Source organism: Aythya ferina (genome assembly GCF_964211825.1).
Source record: "Aythya ferina genome assembly, chromosome: 10".
NCBI lineage: Eukaryota > Metazoa > Chordata > Aves > Anseriformes > Anatidae > Aythya > Aythya ferina.
The window spans coordinates 13744611-13770174 of NC_140306.1; the positions used below are offsets into that span (position 1 = coordinate 13744611).

Genomic DNA, 25564 nt, shown 5'->3' on the forward strand with positions numbered 1-25564 from the left:
GCAGCAGGGATTTGGGCACTGTGCACCCCCGCGTGCTGCCAGGCCCAAGCGGGGAGGGAACCCCAGGCATCAGTTTTGAAGAGAAGCTTTTCCAAATCTTCCCAGATTTGGCAGAGAGACCGCCTCTTTGCTTCCTCTCTTTCCATTTGGTGGTGTACTCAGCCGTAATCACTCTTATGTCTCACGCTGCTCCGGGGCATCCGTCCCCAGGAGCAAAGCAGCCACTGCGAGCCCCCCGCTGCCTGATGTCCCGCGGGGCTGCCAGGCTGCCGCTCCGACCCTCCCCTTCACCCCTGCCCCTTGGATCTGCAGGTGGATTTGCCCTGCGTAGGGAGAAGTGGGCTCAGGAGTGCTGCCCTCCAGCACTCCGAATGGGAGCACCGCTGAGCTCCACACGTAGCGCTTTGGTGATTCCCTCCGTCATACACACGAGCAGACCGCCTCCAGGTCGCTGTCAGAAGGAAGACCTGGCGTTAGAGGAGCTAGGACCTCATTGTCCACCACCATTGCTCCTACATCATGGGCAGAAACACCCCACAGGAGGCACGCTCAGGTGGAGTGTCCCCGAGCCCCTCCGTCACGTCCCCACGCGGACCCCACGAGACCAGCGGCGCTCCCCAGCACGCGGTGAGGAGCTTCGTGCCTGCTCCAAGGCGGGGGCTGGACTGAATATTGTACTTCTTTTCCAGTCTATGGTGCCATATGGGAGCACACCATCAGTCAATTACGCGTTCTTTCCATATCTAAATAAAATGATTTGTTAATTTGAGTGAGCGATCGCTGCGTGGCCGGGATGCTGCTCCTGCAATGGCGAACAGCTTGCGCGCTCGCAGAGATGGATAGCGAGCCGCTGCCACTGGATACTTTCCGGGGTTGTTTTCAATTTAGCTGTGAATTGAGTGAGAAGAAAAATGTTTCTCTTGGCGATTTGATAGGCGCAGCTCTTCTGACAGATGTTGGTGTTTATTATCCCACTGGGACAACGTTTTGTAGTCTGGAATTGCTAATTATTTCCGAGGCTCGGTGCTGCGCGAGGAGCGGGACGCGGCTGCGGGCAGCCCGCGGCGTTTGGGGAGGTTTCTCCCCGTGGCAGCACCCATCCCTGCCCCGCTCCCCTGGGTGCCCGCTGGCACGGCTGCGTCAGGTGCAACTAAACCCGTATTTGGGGTTCCAGAACCCAAAATACCGATGGAGCTGGCACGTTTCTCTCTGATTTCTGAAGAGCTGTGCCGGTGTTTTCCGCGGAGCGGCCCCTGGATCTCAGCCTGGAGTGCTTGATTTTAACTTCTGTCAGGGCTGCGGGGAGGGGAGAGCTGGGAATAAAGGCTAAGAGGAGAAGTGATGGAAATCTCAGCTGGCTGCAGGAGAGATGGAGAAGCAGATTGTAGTGTAGAAGTCTTTGATTGACCACAGTACCATTTTGTGGCTTTTTCTCCCTCTCTCTGGATAAAGCTGCACCGTGACATCCATGCCATTAAATAGGCCATGTTCAAAAGAGAAAATTGCTGCTATTTTCCCCCTTTACTTTACTGCCATAAAAAATTGATCCCACATTGCATCCTTATTTCAAAGACTGCTAAAAAAAAAAAAAAAAAAAAAGAAGAAATTCTCATTTTGGTTTCTGACAGCTGCATAAAGCGTTTTTTAAATAAAAGGGACACGAAACATGGAAAAGAATCTCGACCCTCCCCTTCCCCTGAAGTTTTGGCTCTAGAAAGATGCCCTTATTTTGGGAAGTGGGTGGAGAACGCCAGGGTACCTGCAGCCGTGGTGTGAGATGGGATTTGGTGTCTCCCTTTTCCTGAGGTTGGGGATAGAAATTAAAACTTGGCTGGGAGCTGCACAGCAGCTAAAGCGGCGAAAGCCCTTGCTTGCCCAGGCTCAGGCGTGGTGGATGCCTTCAGGAGCAGAGTGCTTTCGGGGAGGCGATGGCAAAGAGCCCGTGCCCAGGTGGGAGACAGCAGGGTGGGGAGCTGGGGTGGCTGGGGAGGGGGGCTGTGTACCACCAGGGCAGCGTGGAGTCAGGCCGGGGAGCGCATGGGAAGGACGGAGCAGTGCGGGACGAGGCAGCCTGGCGCTGGGGGAACGGGCTGCGGAGAGCAGGGAAAGGGAGGTCAGTTCAGCTCTCGCTGGAGGATTTAATTATCTTAATAAGAATCATCCTATTTAAAGAAGATGCTCTTCTGTAAAGAGGATTAAGCAGAGGGAGCGCTGACAAACCGCTGAGTGGGGCTGTCAGGTCTCCAGCGCGCAGCAAGCTGCTGCTCTCCCCCTCCCCACCTGCCTTCCCAAAAAATGACCCCTCTCCCGCGCCCACCGGGCACGGCCAGGCCACAGGCCCCATCTCGGGTGGTTGTCCATAAAAATCCACACTGCGTGGAGGAGATCCCTGGGGAGAAGGTGGGTGCTGAAAGGAGGCCGGCGCCTCACTCGCTGCTCACGCGGAGGGCTGGCTGCGGTGCAAGCATCCCTGGTGATCCCGGGGACGAGGCCCTGCGAGGGATGGGGAAGGGCGGGGAGAGCACAGCGAGCTGTTCGAGCCGGGCAGTTTGTGAACGTGAGCACCAAAGCAGGAGCAGAGATGCTGCGTGCCCATCGGCAGGGCTGTCAGAGGCGCCCCTAGGTCCAGCCCCATCCTCTCCCCGCTCGCGCTGCCATCCGCTTGCCGTGCGTGCCCAGCAGGCCTCCGGGTCACAAGGCTTTTTCCTCCAACAGGACCTTAGGGAGATGACAAACGGCCAGACGAGCTCTCCAAAAATAGCTCGCCCATTAAAAAAAACTCAGCTTCCGCTGCAATGTTAGCAGGATTAGCTGTGTGCAGAAGTGCAGGCTGAAGGCTTCGGTAGGCTTTGCCCTGGTAATATGTCTCTATTTTCTCCGACTTGATTTCTCCAGCCAGCCTGGCTCTGAATGCAATAAATTTTGCTCTTCTTTACACCTCAGCTGATGAGTTATTCTTTGGAACCCTGTGTCCTTGGCTATCCAGAGACCCTTTAAAGCTAAATTTTGTGCGTGCCGCCTCTGAAGCCAATGAAGTCCTTACAGAAAGGACTCGCATGCGCGCCGCTATTAAGATTGAAGGATGTTCTGGGGCTGTCCTCCGTTCTCCAAATTGATCTCTTTTTTCTTTTTTTTTTCATTTTTAATTAACGGCCTGGCCACACAAGGGGGTGTGCTAGTCACATCTATTGGGGTGCCACGTGCAGCGTGCGTGTAGGGCATCTGGCTGTCACCAAGGAGCAGCCCCATGACCTTGAGGACTGGGCAGCCATGAAGAGGCTGGGTGGAAGGACAAGAGCCGGGTGAGCACACGAGCTTCCTCTGCACGCTGCGGACTGGCCAGCAAGAGGTGAGGCAGTCTGAGCTGGAACCGCTGGCCGTAGGATGGCGGCGAGCTGCTGACACGATGCGGCTTGCAGGGGCTGCAGGCTCCCTGGGTGGAAATGCCATCACGTGGGGCTCTGGTGTGCTGCAGCTTGCAGCGGCGATTTATTTATTATTTATTAGCATGGTGCCCTGGAAACTGCAACAGCTTGGGAGCAGCTGCCTGTCCTCCTCAGCCATCCTGGCAATGGGGCAGCAGCTGCCGGGACGGGGAGACATGGCCACCAGGAGGGAGGTGCACGGTGCCGGCTGTGCCTGCTTCACCTGGGATGTCATGCAAGGAGGGGGAGAGGGATGTTGGGTCTCAAGCACAGCATCAGCCCCAGAGTAAGCAAGAAATTCCAAGGCATCGCTGTAGACCTGAAGGCTTGTGACCAGGAGAAGCTGGAAAGCAGCCCTTGCAGCCGCGGCAGAGGCAACCAGGCTGTCTGCAGGACGCTTTGTTAGCAGTTTCTGAAGGGGTGCTGGTGCTCGGTGTTGCTGGAGCACGTCCCAGGGCACTGTGCCTCCGTCCGTGAGTGCAGCAGCAGCCGCTGTGGCTGCGAGGGCAGAGCCCGTGCCGCTCGCAGGTGCCGCTGCAGTTGCAGTGCAGCGCCTGTTTGTTTTTGTTGTTGCTTTATTTTTTTAACCGCAGTATAAACCCAATGTGTCTTTAAGGCCATGCATGTGTAGGGGGATTTGCTGATGGCTCATCTTTCTAGCAGGCTTTTTCAGCTGAATGTCGGTTTATTGCTTTTGCAAATTGTCTTGTGCCTACACAGAACCGGCTGCCTCAGCAGAGGGCCTTGCCAACAACGTGCTCTATAAAAGGGTTATTAGGATAACAAGAAAGAAAACAGAAACCTTTGCAGAATCATAACAGTGTAGTGTATCCCCCCCCTCCCCTCTTCCCGTTTATTACCCTCAAGTGCTTCTGAGTTGGACTTCAAACCGTTGCACGGCTGCGTATGAGCAGCAAGGTTAAAGTACCCTAGACAGGAGCTAACTCTTCTGCAATTATCTGATCACTGGCATAGCACCAATCTGTAGCTCATCGTAAACATCGTAAGGAAAATATGCACAATTTGCAAATTAAAAAGCAATTGCATCTTCTCTGCCCAAGTCAGAAGCCTTCTGGTCTTGGGGTCTCACCAGTGCAGATGACCAGAGCATCATTCAGGTCTCTGGCATCAGTTCTGCAGCACTAAAGCCTGGTGCTGGATGTTTTTGTTTTATCTGATGTATTTTTTTTTTACCAGGCTGGGGGAATGTTTTATCAGACGTTTCTGTTTTCCAAAAGAGCACAGATTTCACCAGTAAAAGGAAAAAGAGCAGAATAAGGCAAGAAAAAGCAACGGGTGTCCTCTGTGATAATTCTGGAATGATGCTCTGTGGTATGGAGAAGGAAACATGAAGGGAAACGTTCAGGTTGACACACTGCAGACTTGGCTTGCTTGTTGTTTTTCTAACTTTCTGGGTCAACTTCTGTAACAAAAACCCCTTATTGGTGCTGTTCTTCTTATCTCTGCTTGTGCCTTGCAGCACTCTCTGCAGTTCTCATTTGAAACCAGCTGGGACACACAGAGACTAAATGATGTGCTGAAGGTCATGGGAAGCCACAGCTTTGAACCCCCAAATTGGCAACCGGCCAGCTGGGCTCAGTGGCTTTTTTCTGTTGCCCATTTTCCTCAGGGTTCAAGCAACTTTATTGCTAATTCTGGGCTACACGTGTGCCAAGGTAAAGCTTTTGGAGGTGAGTCTTGGAAGCTCATGATCGAGAAGGGTTTGCACATGCTTGAATGCAGCTTGCAGGGCTGGCCCTGGAAATACCCAGCTCTGAGCACCCCGCAGTTTGGTAGGCAACCACAAATCTTTCATGTGAAACCAGGTGTTTTGGTGGAAAAATGATGCAAGTTGCATCCTCGGTTATCGCTTTTCTCCTGGCCATAGGGCAACCTGAGCTGCCTGAAGCAGAAGGCTTCCCATCTCAGCAAAGACAGGACACCACATTCTGCTTGCTCCTGCCTCTACCTTCCCCAGCCCCATTACTTGGACTCTGCTCGGCTCCATTTCTCCCTCTCCCCATTCACAGAACTCTTTCTTTTCCCTCTTTGCTTTTTCCACTCTGCCACGGCCAGTAGAAGCGATGCCTGGTTCCGAGCAGGACATGAAGCACGAGACATGGGAGGCAGAACCCAGCTGTCCTGGGTGCATGTGGCAGCGGCTCTGGGTGCAGCTCTTGAGACATCTCCTTCCCCCTCTGGAGCACATTTCCCAGCACAGGTCAAACAGCAGCCTCCTAAACCAGGAGGCAGCACCCGCCGTGTCCCCGTCCTCCTATCACCCCACAAAGGCCACCTCCTGTCAGCTCAGATATCCCGTTCCCATAGCAATGCTTCCCCTCCACTGCTTGCGCCCAGCATGCACGGAGGAAACGCGTGACGAGCTCCGACGATGTCCTTGATGCTGCCTGGCGGTGACAGGCAGGGCAGGGACAGTGACACTCCGACATCTTGTACAGGATCGGCCCCCGGGGCAGCTCTGGCAGTGGAGGCACCCACCAGAGCGATTCTTGGTGAGGTGGTAATCTAACACAGCTGCACGGAGAGGGGTCGGTGGGAAGAAGCTGAGCCCGGTGTCCCCGGGGCTGAGCTTTCCTGTGCTGGCCCAGGAGGTGCACGAACATCGGTGGTTGCAGCAGGCAGCGATAAGCAGCTCAGCTCCACTTAAGCCGGCAATCGATAGGGGATTAATTTGTGTCGAGAGAAATGTGGGCTACAAAGGGAGGGCTCGGTGGGATGGCAATGGACGGGACACGAGGATGACTGGCAAATGCTTCATCCGCGTCACCCTTCAGCGCTCGGCCACCAGAGGCCATCAAAATCACAGAAAATCATCAAAATCAGTGATAGCAGAGCACTTGTGTTGGATGCTGCTGTGGTGGCTCGTGCTCTTCATGCTTGATGAACTTGGCTTCATCGGGCTTGGCCATGGTGTGCCTGGAGAGCAGGGCTCCTGCGGCCAAGCACGTGGTGGGGCTTGGGCTCGTGTCCTGCTCCTCCAGAGCGGAGTTTGGAGAAAGAGCTGTCATCCATCCTTTCCCTGAAACTGTGTTTCAGGCCCTGTAAAACTGAGAAGTGGCACTGAAGGAGGCCATCACCCCAAGAGGCACGGGGCACTTGTTCCCTGCCACCGGCCAGAGGAGAGGTGCCTGCAGCCCGCGCCTAGAGCAGAAGCACGATGGAAGGAGCAGGCCTCAGGCCGCAGGTTGCGTGTCCAGCACACGTCCAAACTCCTTCCGACCTGATACCACAAACGTCTCCACAGTGTTGATTCCCCCATGGAGAGGACTCAAGAGCAGGGCCTGATCTTGTCTGCCCAGGAGCTTGGGAGGGGCAGGTCTGTAAGGTGCCAGGACCACACTGGACCTTCTGGCCTGTACAAAAACCTCCTGGTGGAGGATACCACGGAGGCTCAGAATAACCGAGGTGTGCCCGTGGCCTCCCATCGCTGCCTGTGTCTCCGGTGCCATGGCTCTGAGCTCTGCGGCCTTGGGCCTAGTGGCACGGTGGCAGCCATGGGAGGCTGCCCTGGGTTGATCAGCAGGGAGCAGCCTTGCCTGCCACCCAGGATGTCACCTCCCGAGGGGCTGTGTGCCACCAACACGTCCCAGCCCTGCCGAGAGCTGGGAGGCAGGGTCTGGGGACAGGGCATTGCCTCCGGACCAGCTGCTGGGGTAGGCGAGCCACTGAGAGGCCCAGAAAAGGCTATTTTTTGCAGCTGTTGTATTCCAAACTGTAGTGAAGTCGGAAGGAAACAGTACTGTGATGGTTTTTTCTTTCCTACGTGTTTTGTGCTGATACTGCACATGTAGAGCAGGGGGTGAAACAAGCCAGGTGCTGCTCCCAGCTCCTGTTTCACCTTGTTTTACTTTCTGGGGAGGTGATAGGGAATAAAAATGTTATTCACTTTTCTCTGAAAACTACTGACATTTTTCACCCATCTCTAATGACAGAAGTAACCTTTCAGTGTAAGCTTGTTGGAGGAAAACAGTTATATTGGATGCTTTGGTATTAAAATTCTGCTCCCTCTGTTTCCTCTTCATGCATTTTGTGTCTCTCCTTCCTGCTGTTATTTCCACACGTCCTCTCTTTGGCCAGCCCATCCAGGTGGTGTCAGGAACCTGAGGAACATTTCAAAAAGGCAGAGAGAGAAAGAGAAAGCGAACAAGAGCAGCGGTGAGGTTCGGTTTATCTTAGATAAACGAAAGACACGAGCTCATTCTGCTCGCTTGGGTTTGACGCTACATCAAGCAACAGCTCAAATTCGTGGTAGGAAATTGTAGACCTACCACAGAGATACTGCACACATTTAAGCTCCCGTCCTCCTGTTGCTTTGTATATACATTGTCTGCCTGATTTTAGGATGCAAGTAGAGGCGTCTACAACAAATAATATAAAAATCAATAGCACGGGAGCTTGCAAGAGCTCGTCTGATGGGTCTGCCTTTCTGCAGGTCGGGACTCCAGGAGAAGGCATCCCGGTGCTCTGCTCCTGCAGCTTCCTGCGTGGCGTGGTCCTGGAGGGTGACACGTTACCCCGGGATAAATGATCACACCCTCGTGTTCCAGTTTATAAGGTAGCAATCAGATCAGGTCAGGTTTATGATCCACCTAGCTTATTACTATCTCCATTAGTAGCTGGTAGCAGATGTTTGGAGAGAGAAGGATTATTACTCTCGCAATGCGTACTTAGCTGGCAGATTATTGAAATTTCTTTCTAATCCTAAGCAGTTACCTGGGAGGTATAAATCCTTGAGTGATAGCACTTGCATTCCTCTGTACTTTGATCTCAGCTCGCATAACCAATGATGCTCTCCGATTAATCTGATTTTTGTTCCTTAAAAAAAGTCTCGTGTCCTCGACATCTCGAGGCGTTGAGTTCCACAGGGAGCTATGTTTCTTGTCATCAGATTTGAGCGTTTCAATCACTGAGCTCAGAGGTATCTTCTCTGTTACGTGGGGGTTTACACCTCTCTTTAAAACCACTTTTTCCTTTAAGAGAATCAAATCCCCTGAATCTTTTCTGACTGTTGCTACCCGAGTTCCCCCGTGCTCCGAGCAGCCGCTGTTGTTCTTCTTTGCCCCGTGTCTGCCTCTTCTCCCTGCTCGGCACGAGCAGAGCCACACACTGTCACAGATGAGGGACCCACTGATTTATAGGCCTACAGGCTAATGTGACACTTTTATTTACCGCTTCTTCCTGAGCACAAACTAGTGTCTTTGGACCATCACTTCCAGTGAGATGTTTGTGCTCCAGAGTGCCTCGATCTCTTCCTTGAAAGGTTGCAGTTAATTCTGAGCTCCATCACCTGGGATGGATCCTAATCATTGTTCCCAAAAAGCACTGCCTTGGATGTGCTTGCCCTGCATTTCATCCTGCTGCAGGGAAGAGCATGGTTCGAGGTTCATTTGTGCTTCAGGGCACGAGGAGACCCCAGCAGTTATGGTTATGAGTGGTGCTTTATAACCATAAGAATCTGGGTCCGAGGAGCTGAACAAACGCGGTTTTAGAAGTCCTTGGAAGAAAGGCGTTGCCACAGGTTTCCTCATGGAAAATTTTCACTCTTCCCCACAGTCTTGGTCTTTTTTTTTTCCTTTCCTCCCATTTGGACAACAGCAAATTAGGCTAGGATGGGGAAGGTTGAAACAGATCAAAGTGGTTCTAAAGACTGCAAACTCAGCATGGCCCAACACTGCTGAGGTGTGTTAAGAGGAGAAAAACACCAACTGATGGTGTCTTGTCCAGGCGAGGTGGCGTAACCCTCTCTCTTCCTTGCTGCTGGCTCTGGGCCCAGTTCCTGGCAGCGTGCTTCCAGACGGACACAGAGAAATGACAGACGGACAGAGGGACAGAGAGAGCAACCCGAGGATTAGAAAGCAAGGGCCTGCTTGCAGATATTAGAATTAAAGGTTTGTTTTGTCGGGAGAAGGCTGAGGTAAAACACGGTAACAGCCTCCAAATACATAAAAGGTTCCTGTTGCAGGGAAGGAGAAAGTAATGAACCGTTCTCCATGCACGCTGGAGATGGGATGGGAAGTAATAGGCTTAAATTGCAGTGGGAGAGATTTGCCTTAGATATTAAGAAAAACTTGCCAACTGTAAGAGTAGTTAAGCACCGGGATAGATTGCCTGGGGAGGCCGTGGGAACTCCATCACCGGCAGTTTCTTGAAAATAGATTGGAAAAATACTCACCTGGGAGGGCTTGGTCCCGCTCGGGCACGTTGTGGCCCAGTGGATGGACCCCAGAGGGCCCTTCCTGCCCTGTGTTGGAGGTTCCTGCAGGCAGCCCGTGGCCACAGTCAGTCCTGCCATGTAGCACTGTCTTGTAGCTTCCACGGGCTGTGTCTCCTGCATGGCACTAAGCCTTTTGGTGTTTTCCTTTACGTTCATTCCATCCTCCACTTGCTAGCGGCAAGCCAGCAGGGCAGTTTTCTGTCTGTACCCGTGTCTGAGGGTCTCAGCTTTCACCTGGGTAAATGCGTGCTTCTTTCTGCCAAGATTTTCAGCCACGTGAAGGTGGGACACGCACACATCCTCGTGTGTGCTGGCAGATCGGCACCTCCACGCTTCTCTTGCTGTGAAACCTTTGCGAGCTGGTGATATCTTGACCTGGAGGTTTCTTCTGGCTCCAGCTTTCCAGATGCTTGCACACTGAGCGAGAAACACACGAGTGGCCCTGCAGTCAGTCCAGCAGCAGCAGGCAGTGGGCAGGACGCAATCCCTGCAGCAGGAGGTGGGGTCCCTGCGCTTTCTTTTTGCTTAGCTGCTTGCCCAGCACAGCCTTCAGCAGGGCTCGGGCAGAGCCACATCTGCAGCACTTATTTATATATTTTTCCTCCCCTCGCTTCTCGGAGAAATCAATTCCATTCCCCCAAACAAAGGCAAAGGCCTTGAGGAGATATTGATCTGTGGCAGAGCCGGAGAGGGGAGTATTTGTGACACAGAGATGCTCTTTTGTAAGTAAAAGATAATTACCAGATCATGGGGACACTCGCTGAATGGGATGACATTAAATAGGCATCAGGGTGAAGGGCACTGGGGCTCTGAATGAAGAATTAAAATAGCGCTCTCCTCCCTGCCGGCAGCAGCCCCTCCTCTCCGCTTTCCCCTGCCCTTGCTCTTTGTCCCACTCCTCACCCCTCACTCTCCTGAAGTCCCCCAAATCTCCCCCATCCCAGCTCTCTGCCCTCACTCCCGGCTGCCTGTGCCCTGTCTGCCCGCTGCCATCCCCATCCCAGGCACGGGTATGCCCCAGCACACCCACCTTACCCCTTCGCCCATCTCTGGCTGGAGCTGACGAGTTCCCAAAATCAGGGTGACCCAAGTGGCTCTGTCCCAGGGAGCTGGGGAAGGAGCTGCCACGTCCACCCAGCTCAGGGGGAAGAGGCATTAACATTTAGAGATGAGTATCAAGCAAGGAAAAGGGTTTATCCAGGTACGGCGAGGGCGTGGACACGTTTTACAGTGGGTTGGGAAGGGCTCTGGCTCATCCCAGTGCTCTCAGGGTCCTGAGAGCCTTCGCTCTCCTTGTGCGAGGCTTCAGATGGTGCCAAGGGACTGCACTGGGGGATGAGGCAGAGGGAGGGTGGCAGAGCCACAGCACACCGCGGGCACAGCTGTATTCATGGTGCAACGTGGTGACAACTGGGAGAGCCACAGGCAATCGAGTCTCCTAAATTATCACAATGCAGTGCTGCAAAACAACCCAAAATGTCACAGCACAAACCATCCCTTTGTGTTTACACTGCCAGCAGGCTTTTACTTCCTTGGTAAGACACCACAAACGGATTGCAGTGCATCGGGAACCCCAGGTGGGATGAACCGCCCTGGGACGGGCCGCTCGGGACCGGAGGGGGCAGGGAGGCTCCATGGGGACATCGGGAGGTGACCGTCCCACCGCCGGGTCCCAGCCAAGCCCCTGCCTGCAGCCGCCTTCAGGCTGGCTCTGCGGCTTCAGCTGCTGCAGTGCTTTTGGCTGTGCCCCTCCCGGGCAGCAGTTCCCCATTTGGCACTTCCTCGGCTCCCTGCAAGGCTTGGGAGGCAGTGCCGAAGCGTGAGCGAGGTGTCCGAGCAGCGAGCCGTGATTTCTGTGCATCCATCCGCCAGCAGCTCCCTCGCCCAGCCCTGGCCTCGCCGTGTATTAAGTGCCTGCCATCAGCAGGCAGGAGCTGGCTTCGCAGCCCGACCGGCACCGTGCAAAAACAACGGAGCGGGGAAACCTTGTGCCTTTAAAAGAAAAAAAGGGGAAAAAAAAAAAGCCCATTACCATTATTGAATAAAATACCAACAATTTAAAAAAAAAAAAAAAAAACCTCTTTTAAATATTGTTGCTGCATTTCCAGCTGTTAAAATCTTCTGTATTTAGTTATCATAATAACAAAATGCCGAGGCTGATTTGAGCAGCGGGGAGGCAGCACCATTATTCAGAAGGGTTTTAAATGATCGGGTTTTCTTCGGCGCAGTGGTGCTCTCCTGCCTATTAGAAGTCCCTTTGTTGCCTCGGCACCTCCGGCCGGGGCGGCAGGGGTGGCACGGCGCGTTGGTGGAGGGCCCTGGCGAGCTCTTAGCAACTCGGCAGCCCCCGGCTTGGCGGAGCGGCGAAGGAAGGTGCTGTGCCGCCGCGGGGCTCCTTGCCGCGGGGAGAGGAGGAAGCGGTGCCGCTGGCAGGGGTGCCAGCGTGCAAACGCCTCGAAGGAGACCTGCAAAAGTTCCTGCTCGTGGGTGTTGAGGGAATACAGCTGTCGCTGGGAACGTTGCAGCGAGCGCTTAAAATAGCAGGAGCTGGCCGGCTCCATTTTGCTGGTGCGGCGCAGCAGCGGTTAGGAAAGGCTGGGCTCTGCTGCTGGCACGCGCTGCTTGCGACATCTCCTTCATTTCCTTCCTATAGAAAAACGCTATTTTTGTCCCATCTCCCCAAGGCGCTGAGGCTTGGCAGAGGCGTTAGGAAGTGCGGGAGGATGCTCAGCAGCATCTTCAGCGGGCGGGCGGAGGCGGGCGGCCGCTGAGGGTGGGACCACGCGGGCTTTGCGCAGGAGGGGCTGGCGGGCACGTGGGGAGCGTGCGGGCACCCATCGGGACACACACTGCAGGTGGGGACCGTGGGGAGGAGGCCACGGAGCTCAGGACAACGTGGCTCCATCGGAAAGAAGAAACCTGCCCCGGCTGCTGCTGCTCGGTGACGCCCTTGCTGAGGATGTGCCAGCTTCTTGGCGCTGGGAGATGGCTGCTCTGCGCCCCTGCGTGCTCAAGCCCACGGTGCCACCAGGCAGGGCTGGAGCCCCAGCAAGCCTCAGGAAGGAGCGAGGCCGAGGGAGGACACGGCCTGAGCCTCCTAACAGCCTCCTGGCAGCTGCCCGGGCACCCGCAGGCCATGTAAACACGCGTCCCCATATTGTCCCCAGCCTCCGCGCCGCTGCGGCGTGTTCCCCAAAAGGTTACCTCCAGCGAGCGGCGCCTTGTGGGTAATGAGATGCAAATTGATAGAGAGACAATAAGGCTGTCTTGTGAGCCGTTCCGACGGGGGCCAGTGTTTAAAAGTCAGCCTGATTGCCTCTCTGGCAATTTGCATAGCATTAACCGGAGAGATTTTCTTTTTAAACTTGAACTTTTTTTTTTTCCAGAGGTCACCTCAAACTAATTACATCTCCGAGGCTGCTTTACAAAAGAGGGCTCTGCGGATGTGATTACAGGGTTTGGAGTGTAAGGAGGAGACTTTCCTGGCATGGGGAGGGGGGAAGGCCCCGTCCACGTGAACTCGGGCAGCTTTTCGTGCCTGCTCGGAGGCCAGTTCATAACAGAGCCCCGCTCACTGCCGTCGGGTCCGTGTGGGTGCCGGAGAGCAGCACATGGGAGGTGAGAGCAGCAGGGCTGGAGCACAGGCACCCAGAAGGGCTCCATCCCCTCCCTTGTCCCCTCCAGCAAAGGCACAACCTCCTGCCTGGCTTCTTCTTGGCAAGTTCGGGGACAGGACTCTGCCCTCCTGGGGCATGCGGTGAGCAAGGGCTGGAGGAGCCAAGTCCGGGCGTGTTTGCGCCTTTTCCTTCACCGCAGTGGAGCCCAAGCAGGGTTTTTGAGGTGTTTTCTGTTCAGCCCAGATAAACCTGGGCCGGGAAGTCGCCAGCACCGCGCTGGGCCAGGGGAAGGCCTGGGCCTGGTGTCGCGGCAAAGTGGCTTCCCGGCCTGCCAGCCGGCAGCTTCAGCACAACCGATGCGAACGTGTGGCCAGCCACAGCTTTTACGGAGCCGCTCTCATTATCGGGCCTGTCCTCAAGACATGAAGTGCTCAGTGATCCCGGGCAGGCGTCGGGCGGCCCCTCCAGCTGGCGTCTGTCTGACGGGGCCGCGGCGCTCAGCCCTGCAACGCGCAGCCCCCGTAAGGCAGCTTGGGCGCGGCGGCGGGTTTGAAGAGCCAGCTGGACAATTTTATGACCATTAATATCATTTGTAGTTATGCCGGCCATGACTATGATACAAATAATTAAATCTCATGCTTCACGGCGTCAGCTGATCGCTTGCTGCAGTCGGGAGCGAATCTCCGACGTGGAGCCTGCGCGCCTGGTTAACTCCAGGCGTGGGGCTCACTCTGCACTCCCCTCCCTCGGGGCTCCTTCCTCACTGCCCTTTCTCCTGGCTGCAGTCGGGAGTGAGCCCCAGGGATCCTGCTCTCGTCCTTCACAAAAGCACAGCAAGAGAGGTCGCCACAGAGGCCCCTCGGCAGGGTCTGGTGCAACCGGAGGCAGGCCCATGTGAGTCTGCCTCGTGCTCTCCATCAGCGCCTGCCCGGCGTGTCCCCAACAGCCCAGCCAGCTGATGCCGGGGCCCTGACACCTCTCCAGCTTCCCCCAGTCCTCCCAGCTGCTGTTTTTGGAGGTGCTGGAGAAGCAGCTTGCTCCGTGATGGCAGCCCCGCTCAGGTGGCATCGTGTGCCCCCGCCCCAGGTCCTCCGGCCTCTCGTTCGTTTGCCTCCCACCTCCTGGCCATCCCATACCCTGGGTCCTTGGGGTCTGTCCTGTGGGCTGCCTCAAAGCATTTGTCATTTCCCACCAAGCCAGCGTGTGGCCACCGCCTCCTCCTGCAGCAATCTTCAGCCTCCTCCTCCTCCTCCTCAGCTCCTGAAGAAGCTCCCCCTTCCAGCTCCCCACGGGCAGACCATCTCCTTCTCCCTGCCATCCTTCCCTCCTGAGTTTCAGCATGTTGGCCGAGATGCCAGGCCGTGGAGCTGAGCTCTCTGTATTCCTGTCAGCAGTTCCAGTTCTCTTGGTGTTTTCTCCATCAGCCCCTTCCCGGGGACAATAAGCTGGTTCCCGAGCCTTGGGGACAGAGGGCAGGTGCGTGGTGGCACCTGGGCAGCTCCAGCCCTGCTGCTGCGATGGCTTTGTGCCTTGGCGAGGGAACTGGGGTGGGGAAACAGAGCAGAGAATATTTTTGTATTTTTCCTTCTTTTTTTTTTCTTTCTCTTTCCTCTTTTTTTTTTCTCTCTTTCCTAAAGATTGAGTATAATCAGAGCTAATCAGAAAATTATGAGCTGTCTGATTGCTGATTAGATTCCTAATGTTAATATAGTCAAGAAGCCTCTCTTAGTGTTGTATTTTAAGAGAAGTGTAAAAATAACGTCTTAGGAGAGAGTCGGAGCCGCTGGAGCAGCAGGGAACCCAGCGCTGGCTCCAGCGTTTCACCGCTGGGAAGGAATCTGGGCTGGCAGGGAGGGAAGGGACGGGCAGGATCCATCACCAGGCACGCTGGAAGGGGCACAGGAGTGGGCAGTGCTCGGTGCTGCTCAGCACCATCATTGCTGCTCATTCTGGTTTCACAGGTGTGCCAAGCTGTGCAGTCTGGCCACCCATTTCTGAGCTTTCCACTGCTCAGTGTCCCCGTGCTGCTCCCTGATGTGGCTGGCAGGACTGGGCAGGCTGAGCCTGTGCAGGGAGCTCACCCACGCTCCTTTCTGAGCCACTCAGGATGCTCAGTGCCAGCCGAAGACCCGGCCTGTAGGTTTGCAAGCATCCCCCAGCAGTCCCCATGAATGGCTGAGCCATTGCAAAAATCTTTTGGGCATCGCAGGAGCAGAATTAGGTGGGGATGCTGCGTCGTGGATAGAAGCCTTTAGTCTAGAGAAGACCCGTAGGACCATCAGGTCCAGCTGCCACCTAACACGACCACGTCCACCACATAACCACATCCCTTAGCACCACACCCACACACCCCTGAAATCCTGCAGGGACGGTGCCTCTGTCCTGACCCGGTCCCAGTGCCTCAGCAGCTCTTCCATGCCCAAATTCATCCCGGTACCCCATCTAAACCTCCCTGGTGCAACTCGGGGCCGCTTCCTCACATCCTATTAGTTACCACCTGAAATAACAGACCCGAAAAAACGCAGCATGCTTGTGTCAGGCACAAAGGAGCCGGGTCTCTGCTGCTCCTCACCTCTCCTTTCTGCCTTTCCACCTTCCCTCTGCAGCCCCCAGCAGCACGCACGGCGCTCACTCCCCGGCTGAATGGCAGGCATTGTGCTGCGGCACAGCGATGCCCCCGTTAATCAGCTCCTCTCCATTCAGCGCTTGCTCTGCCTCGATTCATCCCGACGGCGGTGCCGTAGGACGGACCGTGCGCTGTAATTGTCCCCCATTGTCACCGCTTAATAACTTAGTATGATGTTATCGCAGGAATTGTTATGTGGGGTTTTTTTTTTTGCTAACTTTGATGAATTATATTTTGTTCTTAACACATAATAATGTATTTTAAAAAATCAGGGAATGGTGAAAGGAGGAAGAAGTTAGCCAGAAGTCTGCTCTAATTGCTGAGCAGGTTCGGCAATACCAACATCTGCAGCCTGTGGCTGGGCTGCTTTGGCTTCCAGGAACGGGCCTCTGCCTCCATGGGTCGGACAGGCAAAACCCCACCAGGTATGAGCAGCTCCCAAGCGTTTGCCAGCACCTCTGGGCTTACAGTTCCCAAATCTTCATCTGGCAGGGGAAGAAAAAACCCGAATTTACGGCAATAAGTAGAGGGAGCTGGCTGGCTGCGCGCAGAGCTGCCCGGCTGGGAGGCAGGGAAGGGCCCGGGATCGGCGAGGTGGAAGGCACGCACCCAAATGAGTTTTTCCCTGTAACACATGTCCTGACCTTTTTTAAAAAATGAAATCCATTTTTATTAATTTTTTCTTTTTATCACATTCGGCCGTGCAACATTAAAGATACGGCTGCGGAAAAGGTCAGGAAACGTGTAGCTGTTGAAATCTTGTTCCGGCTGATGGCTTTTCCCTTAGGGGAGCTCTCCTGCTCTTTTCTCCTCCCCCAGCCTGGTCTTTAAAGCACAAAGTGTCAGGGTGCCTGCGTTTTTAGGCTTAGCAGTGAGGCAGAAATGCATGCCTGAAGCGGGACCGAGGGGACGGCCCCGCAGGTCCTGAAGTGTTTCTGTGTTGAGGCTCATTGGGGAAATGCCAGAGGAGCATCGGGGCTCGGGGGAAGCCAGAAAATGGAGAGGCCTGGGGTGAAGCCACGAGGTCGCAGCTCCCTGCTTGGTGTTGGCATCAGGCCCGGCCCCATTCTCAGTGGGGTTTGCTCCTGCTTGGCTCCTGCTTACCCTGGCCCCCCGAAGGAGCTGGTTGTGCGCTGCACTCACTGCGCTGGAAAAAGACAGAGTTAACCCAAAGCTGCTCAGTTTTAGGCTGCGGGTGAGAGGATTTGTGAGTGGAGGGCCAGACCAGCGATGTCCCTGTGAAGGCCGTGGGCAGCCCGTGCCGAGCAGGCAGCCGTGCACGTGCGGGGTGCCCCGGCTTTCCGCAGCCCGCACGTTTTCGCCGTCTCGCTTTGTTTGCAAACCGCTTAATTAGCCGCCCGGCACAGGCAGAAAACGCTCGCAATTATTTTGAAAATGCCTCAAAATATTCCTCGGCACGGCTAAAGCAGATGTAGGGTGTCAGCAGGCTGATCGGAGCTCCGGGCGGTTTGTTGACTGGTATCTCACACGCGCCAGCCCAAATACCTCCCGGTGTTCATGGCACAACCTGGTTCTGGCAATCGGGGGCCGCAGAAGGGGAGCCACCAGCATCATTTCAGGGAGAGCTCGGCTAATCCACAGCAGCACAGGCCAGCGTAGCCGTGCTGTGTTCCTAAAAGCGATCCCGAGGCTGGCATCCAGCTCCAGGATGTGGGATTTGGGGTCAGAAGGGCTGGGTTTGGTGCCGGTTCCCTTGCTGGGCCCTGTGCCGTTTTGGTGCGTCCTGTTCCCAAACAGCCGTTCCCCCGAGCTCTAAGTAAAATCGATTTTTAAGTGAAACTATCTTTTATAATTGCCGGTGAAATGCCTTGTGGTTCTGGTAATGGATTTTGAACTGTGACAAGTCCCACTCGATGATCGGAACTGCAGCTCCGCGGATTATTTGAATGTGATTTAGGGAGCGTCGCTGCGCTGAACGGGCTGGAGCTGGAGCAAGGAGGGGCTGGGGCTGGCGCTGGGGTGACACGGCGACTGGCACCAGGGACCTCGGGCCATAAGAGGGGCACCCGCAGCCCCTCTCCCCTCTGTGGAGCCGCGCAGGGCTCACGATGCTCGTGCTCAGCCCTCAGGAGCACGGAGCAAATGGGCGCAGGGCTCCCCGTTACTGGGCACTCTACAAAAAAGTGGGCAAGCTTCCAAGGGAACTTGGTTTCCTTCTCTCCATCAGGTATTCCCCGAGGCTTAGGCAACGAGGATGCCTGATTTGCCTGAGTCCTGTTTATTTTGGGACACTGGTGAGGTGACACGAGGATCCCCCTGGCAGCTTGCTGCAGCAGCTCCATCCCTTTCTAGCCCCAGAGCTGGGGCTTCCTAGCCCCTTTCTAGCGTCTAGAGCAATCCGGGTGATGGGGCAGAGGCAGGGCTGCTCCCTGTCCTTGGTTTTGGAAAGCAAACATCTGCACTGGTGGAGGATGGAAGCAGGGGAGGGCAATAACACAGAGGTGCTTTTGAGGGGAGACAGAGCCAAAGAAGAGAGGCTGGGCCAGGCTCCGGCTGCACGGGATGCCGGTGTGGCAGCACTGCCCTTCTGCCCTTGAAGCTTTTCCATTTGCAGGAAGTTCAGCTCTGTTTGGGAGTCCTGGAAGATGCTTTTGGGGTAGGAAAAGCTGGGCAGTGCTGCTCTCCCTTTCCTCCTTCCCAGCACTGGGGTCCCACTCCACACCCTCAGCACGGCACAAGCACGGAGATGACTGTGCCTTCGCGTCCCTCCCCAGGTGTCCGTGCCCAGCTCCTCGCTCCAGCTGCTGCAGTGCTCCGGTGAGGCCGGTGCTGGTGTTTGGTGCTGCTAGAGGAAGGGGAGCAGGGGAGCAGGAGCCGTGTGAGGTACTGAGGCGATCGGCACAGCGGTGTCTTCAGGGCTCCTGGTGCCACGGATTACCTGTGCCAGGTCTGCAGCGGCTCCAGGGCTGGCAGTGCCCCGGGTTTGGGCTTGTGGCCCTTGCAGCAGCACGAGGAGGCTCGCTGGTGGCCTGGGTGGGCTCTGAGGAGGGCTCACCGCTGCACCAGGCCCCAGCAGTGAGCACCAGCTGGGCTGGGAGTCAGATTTGGAAGTCCTTGAGGTACTGGCCACCTGCTCTTTGCTGAGCACCGTGCCTTTCTTCGCCCTCCGCCAGGCAGGAGAGCGTTGGCAGCCAGCCCCAGCCCCATCCCCAGCCTCCCGCAGGGGTGGGCAGGATCTGGGCACGAGGGGAGGAGAGAAGGGCTCCAGCCACCCCGTTCCCTGCCAGCACGGCGGAAAGAGTTATCGACAAACAAGTTAGGGCCGTGAAAGAGAAATGCTGCCGCGCTTTGTGGAGCCGCCTCCCTGATCAATACCCGGCCGTGGCTAAGCCAGCTGCCAACTGGATTGCAGATGATGGCTGCTGGGGTAATAAGAGCCCTGGGATCAACTGTCTCGGAGATTATTACAGGATGAGATGCTTCGCTGCCTCGCGGTGTTTACTGAAGATTTATATTCCCTGGGTGTGTATCGGGGGGTTGTCTTCCTGTGCTGCTTGGCGATTTCGGATGGGGCACACACCGTGCCGCTGCGGGGCACGCGGGGTTGTGGTGGCAGTCGCAGTTTGGGGTGCCCCAGGCGTGGAGGAGAGGCGTGGTGCTGGAGGAGAGGCTTGTGCCGTGCTCCTTCCTCCATCCTGGGGGAGAACGGGCTGCCAGGACGGCTCCCGGGGCGCGTTCCTGCCTGGGCTGGGTGTTGCTTGGCTTCCTCTTGTTTGCTTTGAGCCTTCCCTTGTTAACCTTTTCCCTGTGTTTTGTTGCTTTTGGAGGAGGGCTGGGATGGCGCGACGCGCTGCGAACCTCCGCGGCCCCGCGGCGAGGGGCTGTTTGCGTCTTCAGCACGGATCTCTCCTGCCAGCTGTTTGCTCAGGTGCTGCAGGTTAATGCACTTCATGCCGCTCCGGAGGCGCTGAGATGAGGGTGATAACTGAGAGCGGAAGGGAAAATGAAGGCTTAGCAGCAGCAGCTCCCCACCGCAGCAAAACCAGCCGCTCGGTGGCTCTGGGGAGAAGTCAGAGCTGGGAAAAGCACCCCAGGCTCCCCTGTGCACGGCGGGGAGGTAAAGAGGGTGCGAAGCTGCGTTTCCCAGCCTCTGCTCACCTTTCAGCTGGTGCTGAGCTGGAACAGCAGGAAATGCAGCTTGGAGCGTGTTTCAATTCCTTCCCATGGGCAGCGGATCGCAGCGTGGGTAGATTAATCTGTCTAAGCCTCCAGTTGATGTGTTTTTGTAGGGCACAGCAAAATGAGCAAAAATCCTCAGCCCCCCTGTCCTACCCCAGGTCCGCAGCTCCCCAGGAGCCTTAGCACGGGTGTGGGTGCTTTATTTCCTTGGGGACGCGTGGGGCACCGGGGTGGCACTCCTGCCGTTCCGCTGCTTGGCCACCCATTGCAGAGGGTTTGCCGTAATCCTGCTCTATAAATCCAGCCTTGGCCTTGGGGCTCTCCGTGTAGCTCTCCAGTCTCTGCTCGGCTGCCTCCCGAGTTAAATCCACTGAGCTGAGCGAGTCGGGAACATCCTGGGCATACTTATGTGCCACGACTGGGCTGGGAAGAGAGATGTAGCGGGGAGCATCGGGCCCTTCTCCTTTGGAAAGCCACGGGGCAAGCAGCAGCCCTGCACTCGGACGCAGGGAGCGGGGCCCTGGCAGGAGGAGCACCCCACTGAGCATGAAGGCGACCGGGGCGCGATGGAGACCCTGCAGCACCTTCCCCCTGCATGCCTCCCAAGAAAAAAAAGTCGCTGTCAGGATCTTGAGAAGGCAATCCCTTGCAAATCTCCCGCTGGCCTTTTCTGCCCTGCAGAGCTGTTTCAGTTCAGTATTTGCAGCCCCTAAATCTCCTCTCCATAGCCCTCGGTGGCTCCTCGGAGATGAACCGCGCTCCTCGGAGTGTGCCGGCCGGGGCAGTGCAGCCTGCTGGCAGTGTGGCCCTGTCCTCTGGCCAAGCTGGCGGGTGGTTCACACTGCTGTGGCGTTTTTGGTATTTTTGGTAATTCCTCTAATCATTCCTGCTGCTTGAACCGCACAAATAACAGCCACGTTTGTCCATGGAGGACATGGGACGAGCACCGACAGGGAGCAGCGATGCCGCTGGGGTGGCGGAGCCCCGCTGCTGTTTCAGGAGCCAGTTTCCATTCACCCGCTGGCCGTGTCTGCAGGCAGGGCTGTGCTCGGGCTGGGAGCCCGCAGGAGAGCCCAGGGCACACGGCACTTGCTGCAGCAGCACTTTGTGCCTGTGAGAGAGCAGCTTTCAGTGGCACGAGCACCCCGGGCATCTGGCAGTCCCGGCACGCAGCGCGGCTGGAGATGGACCGATTGATCCGCAGCACTTGACAAATAATGGTTTAATCGTTAGTAAGGATTAGAAATAATCCTTCAGCTGTATCGATCACGATCACGTTATTCACGATGAACTGCTCCCCGAGCCTGCTGTCGTGGCCGGCCCCACCGGGCACCCCTCGCATCTTGGAGAGCTGGAGGGGGACAGCAGTGGGTAGCAGAGTGGCAGTGCCAGCCTCTCCCTTCCCTCCTCGAGCTCTTGGTCTCCAGCACCATGCTCATCTCCCCCTGGAGCCAAAGGAGCCCGTGCAGGGCTGGCACAGCACCCTGGTATAGCCGTGCCACCCTACTGCCAGCTCCCCTATCCCTATAATGTACTGGTTATCAAAAAAAGAACATCTGGATTATTTTATTTTATTTTTTTGTAAACAAAGTTTTGTCCAGATCGACTTGACAAATTAACATTTTCCAGTGGAAAAATATATTCCGCTGAAGTGCCTGTAGCGGGTGCAGCAGTCACTTAGTGCACCATTTGCAACACTGCAGGCACTTCGCACGAGGCAATGAATAGTTAAAGATGTCCATAAATCTTCCCCGGGCCCGCAATAAACAAACATGCTCTTATCAAGTATAGAAAAATGCATATTTCATCACTGCTGCCTTAAATGCGACTCGGAATAAATGCTCGCCTTTAATCAGCCATCTCAGTGTATAAACAGAGCACAAAAGCTGCTGGGGAGGAGATGCGGGATTTGGGCCACAGCTTTTGCTAGCTGGAGCTGCAGGGCGTCCTGCACACCACACGCCAGCTTCCCGGGGGCAAAACCGCCCCAAAAGGGAGCGATTCCTTGGCTTTTCTGTTTGGCCACCATGTCCCCGATCCTCTCCTCGCAGCGCCCCGAGCTGGAGGCGTTTAACTTCAGCACCCAGCCCATAGCTGCTCTCCCCCCGTGGCCACCAGCTGTTGAAAGCAGGCACTTTGGAAACCAAGATGAAAAAAAAGAAGAGATGAAATGAGGAGGTTCTGACCAGCCCGGGCCGAGATTGCGCTGTGATGGAACAGGCACTCCCGTGCACCCGATAAGAACAAGCCCTCAACGTGCCAAGATTCACATCTCTGCCCGCTCGTCCCCTGAGCTTTGCTGCGCTCCTGGTGCCTGGCGGAGGTGCTGAGCGATGAGTTGGCAACGCCGGGGTCTTCTCCCCTCCATCGTGCTTGGGTCTGGCTTGGCTGCTTCTGCAACTGAGCCCCGGGGCTGTGCCAGGAGCTCTTTGTGCTGGGGCTGCTGCCCCACTCTTGTGGGATCCTGGCGCTCAGGGGGTGTCAGTAATTTGGGGACCCGCCGATGACAGCGGTGCCCAGGGAGCGAGGGATTAGCGCTGCAGCAGCGCCGGCGGCAGGGCGCATCTGGGCTGGCTGCGTGTCACCACGATCCATGAGCTCTCTCGGGAGCCTTCCTGGGATGATGCGACGGCCTCGTTAACCTCATGGCTAATTAATGCCGTACTGATCAGCCGAGCTGAGGTGGTGCAGCCCTGAGCGAGTTCAGGTGGCAGCGGTCCTGTTGGGGATGCCAGCTTGCTCCAAAGAGGGGAGCAGCGCAGCCCCTTGTGCCAGGCAGCCCTTCCCCAGGCACTGCTGGCTGCACCATCTCCTCCTGCCCCAGCCACGTCCCCTGCTGCCACCGGTGTGCCCCAGCTCGGCACAGGCACTGCCCGACTCGTGTCACATTCTCCACGCTCACTTTTCCTCTCTCTCTTGCTTTGCAGAGGCTGGCCAACGCCGCGGAGAAGTTCCAGAAAGCCCACCACTGGCAGGACAACATCCGGGTAAGGCTCCGGCTCGCTCACCCCAACCTTCCTTTCACTTGCCCTCCTGGCCCCTGAGCTCCCCAAGGTGCTGGGGACGCTCACGGTGACACTCACAGTGACACTCACGGTGACACTCTCCATGTCCCCTTCCTGCTCCCTGTCCCTCGGCCCTTCCCTCCTTGCTCCCCCTGATTTTTAAAGCGGGTGCTGCCCATGCCACCTGGACGGCCCTGCCCAGCCCCAGCCCTAATGAAAGCCAACAAAGCAGTTCTGGTGGGAGCAGGCAGAAGGTGAAGGTTGAGCAAAGTCAAGCATTTTGGCGTCGGGTTCCAGGGAGGGGTTTTCAGGGTGGGAGCAGCCGGCCTGGCGCTGGCAGAGGGCAGGGGCTCACGTGCCAGCCCCGCCTGCGGCACCCGACAGCAATGCCAGGCAGGGCTGCTGCTGGGGGAAGGAGCAATCTCGGCTGGGAGAGGGAAGATGTTGTTTTAATGATTGCATTTGACTTTGTAATTATGGCAGTGATAACGCTCAGCGGGAATCTGAAGTATTCTGCCTGGAAATGCTCTCAGATTCTAGCAGTAATACAAAAGGAAGGAAAGATTGTTTTCCTTTCGGCGCAAACGAAGCCTACAATAAAAAAAATCCGAGCCACCCACCCCTTCCTCCGGGTTGGGCCGGATCCTGCCCTGCTGTGGGACCCTTCTGCAGTAGCCAAGCGGCCAGCCCCGCTGCCAGGCCCTTTTGGGGTGTCAGGGTGAGTGCTGCCCCTGGGAAGGACACGGTTGTCACCACCGGGTCCCAGAACACACTCCTCTGTGTGACGAGCCCCACACTTGGTCACCAGTGGTGTTTGTCAGGGGGGAACCTCTTCTTCACTGCGCCGGTCCCTGCATGTGGCTGGGGCTTTGCGCCTGCCCCTGCTGCTCGTCCATCACCAGCAAAGGGGGTTTGGCCAAACGAGAGTGGTTAGATGTCTCCACGGGACTTGCAGAGCCGAAAGTGGAAAGAGAAGTTGTGGGGGAGAAGAGAATAGGACCTGAAGCCAACTCCTGCTCTAGTAGACTCTCCTGCCGTTGGTGAAGGCAGCCACGTCAGTGTCTCTTGCCTCAGTTACAAAAGGTGAGGTGTCCTCGCTGGCTGTCCCGTCCAGCAGACAACTGTCATTGGTACCCACGGTCACCAAGGCCTTTCTGTGTGAAAGCGCTGCCGAATTCCTGTCACTTCTTGCCTGAAGATGAGTGGAGGAGACATTAAGACGTGGAGACACGTTGGTGAGACATGGAGACGTGCTCACCAACTGGGTGAGCGCAGCAGCTGGGGTCGGATGCCCCTCCAAGCTCGGAAGGACCATGAGCCCTGGAAGAACACCTCCCCTGGGTCTGTCCCTCAGCAGTTACACAGGTTTTAGCCCAAATTTCCTCCCATCTTACACAGAAATGGCTGGCTTGGAGTCGAGATGCTTCAGGTCCGGGCGAGGTGGATGCTCAGTTTTTCAGCTCCTGGCTGCTGGAAAATGCACGTTTGGCGCCGCTCCTTCTGTCAGGTTGTTTGTCCCCTGAGCCACCTGTGCTCAGGGCAAGCAGAGCCAAAGCAAGGACACCGGGGTGCTTCTGCTCATCCCCGTGGGAGCCGTGGGTGGCTGCTGTGCCACAGGTCCCCCTCTGCAGCCCCAAATCGCTCCCTCTCCTCCCAGGGCAGTCTTGGTGATGGAAAACCACGCCAGGAGCAGCCGCAGCGCTGGGGAGCTCTTGGCTCATTTTGCCATTCGCGGCACAAACCTTTCAGAAATCCACTTTCGCAGGAAAAAAAAAAAAATATTTTTAACAGCACCGCTTGCCACCACTTAATCAAGGTAATTAGGAGCGAGTCACCCAGAAACAATGTGCGGCGATGCGTCACTGCGGAGCTCGCCGCAGCTTTATCAGGACAGCCCAGAGCAGGCTGGGGCGCTCGATGGACCGGCGGCTGGAGGGCTTTGCGAGCCACCAGGTCGAGCGTGCCACCTCCCGGCCCTCCGCATCCCTCCTGCCCTGCTGCACGCCGGGGCTGTGCCGGGCCCTGCCGCGGGGACACCCACGGGTGACGAGGACCGCGCAGCGCCCGCGGTGTCACCGCTGGCCGCAGCTCTCCCTTCCCCTCGCAGCGTGTCATTTTATAACCCCAAGCTGGAGTTTATGACAGATTGCACCGAGCGCGGTTATTTTTGTGTTTCCATCTGAATGCGTGACGGCAGATGCTGAGTGTTTGCAATGCATTAGTGCTAATGGCAGGACCATTAAACATTAGAGTCGCTTGCTGCAGATGGGTTGCTATGGAAGTTCAGGGGAAAATGAAACAAGAGCAGGAGCGCAAACGGCTGCCAGGCTGCTTCCAGCAGTCGCTCAGAACTGATCTCTGCACGCAAAGTTTCTTTTCCTCGCTGGTGCTGGGCTTTTTGGTTTTCCCCCCTGCGTGCTACTCCCAGACCTCAGCAGCAGGCGCAGGAGCAGCGGTGCCAACCCCCCCCTGCCCTGGCCGTGCTGCCCCTCGGCCCCCTGCTCAGCCACCTCCTC

At 56.3% G+C, this 25564-nt stretch overlaps 1 protein-coding gene across 5 annotated transcripts in view; it reads left to right on the forward strand.

The window, feature by feature from the left end:
• CACNA2D2 (calcium voltage-gated channel auxiliary subunit alpha2delta 2) overlaps positions 1-25564 on the forward strand; it is a 169209-nt gene that overhangs the window by 111019 nt on the left and 32626 nt on the right. For all 5 annotated transcript variants that reach the window (XM_084531333.1, XM_084531335.1, XM_084531334.1 and 2 more), the window contains one exon: positions 22971-23030. In XM_084531333.1, coding sequence (XP_084387459.1) covers positions 22971-23030 — 60 coding nt within the window. The remainder of the gene's footprint in view (positions 1-22970; positions 23031-25564) is intronic.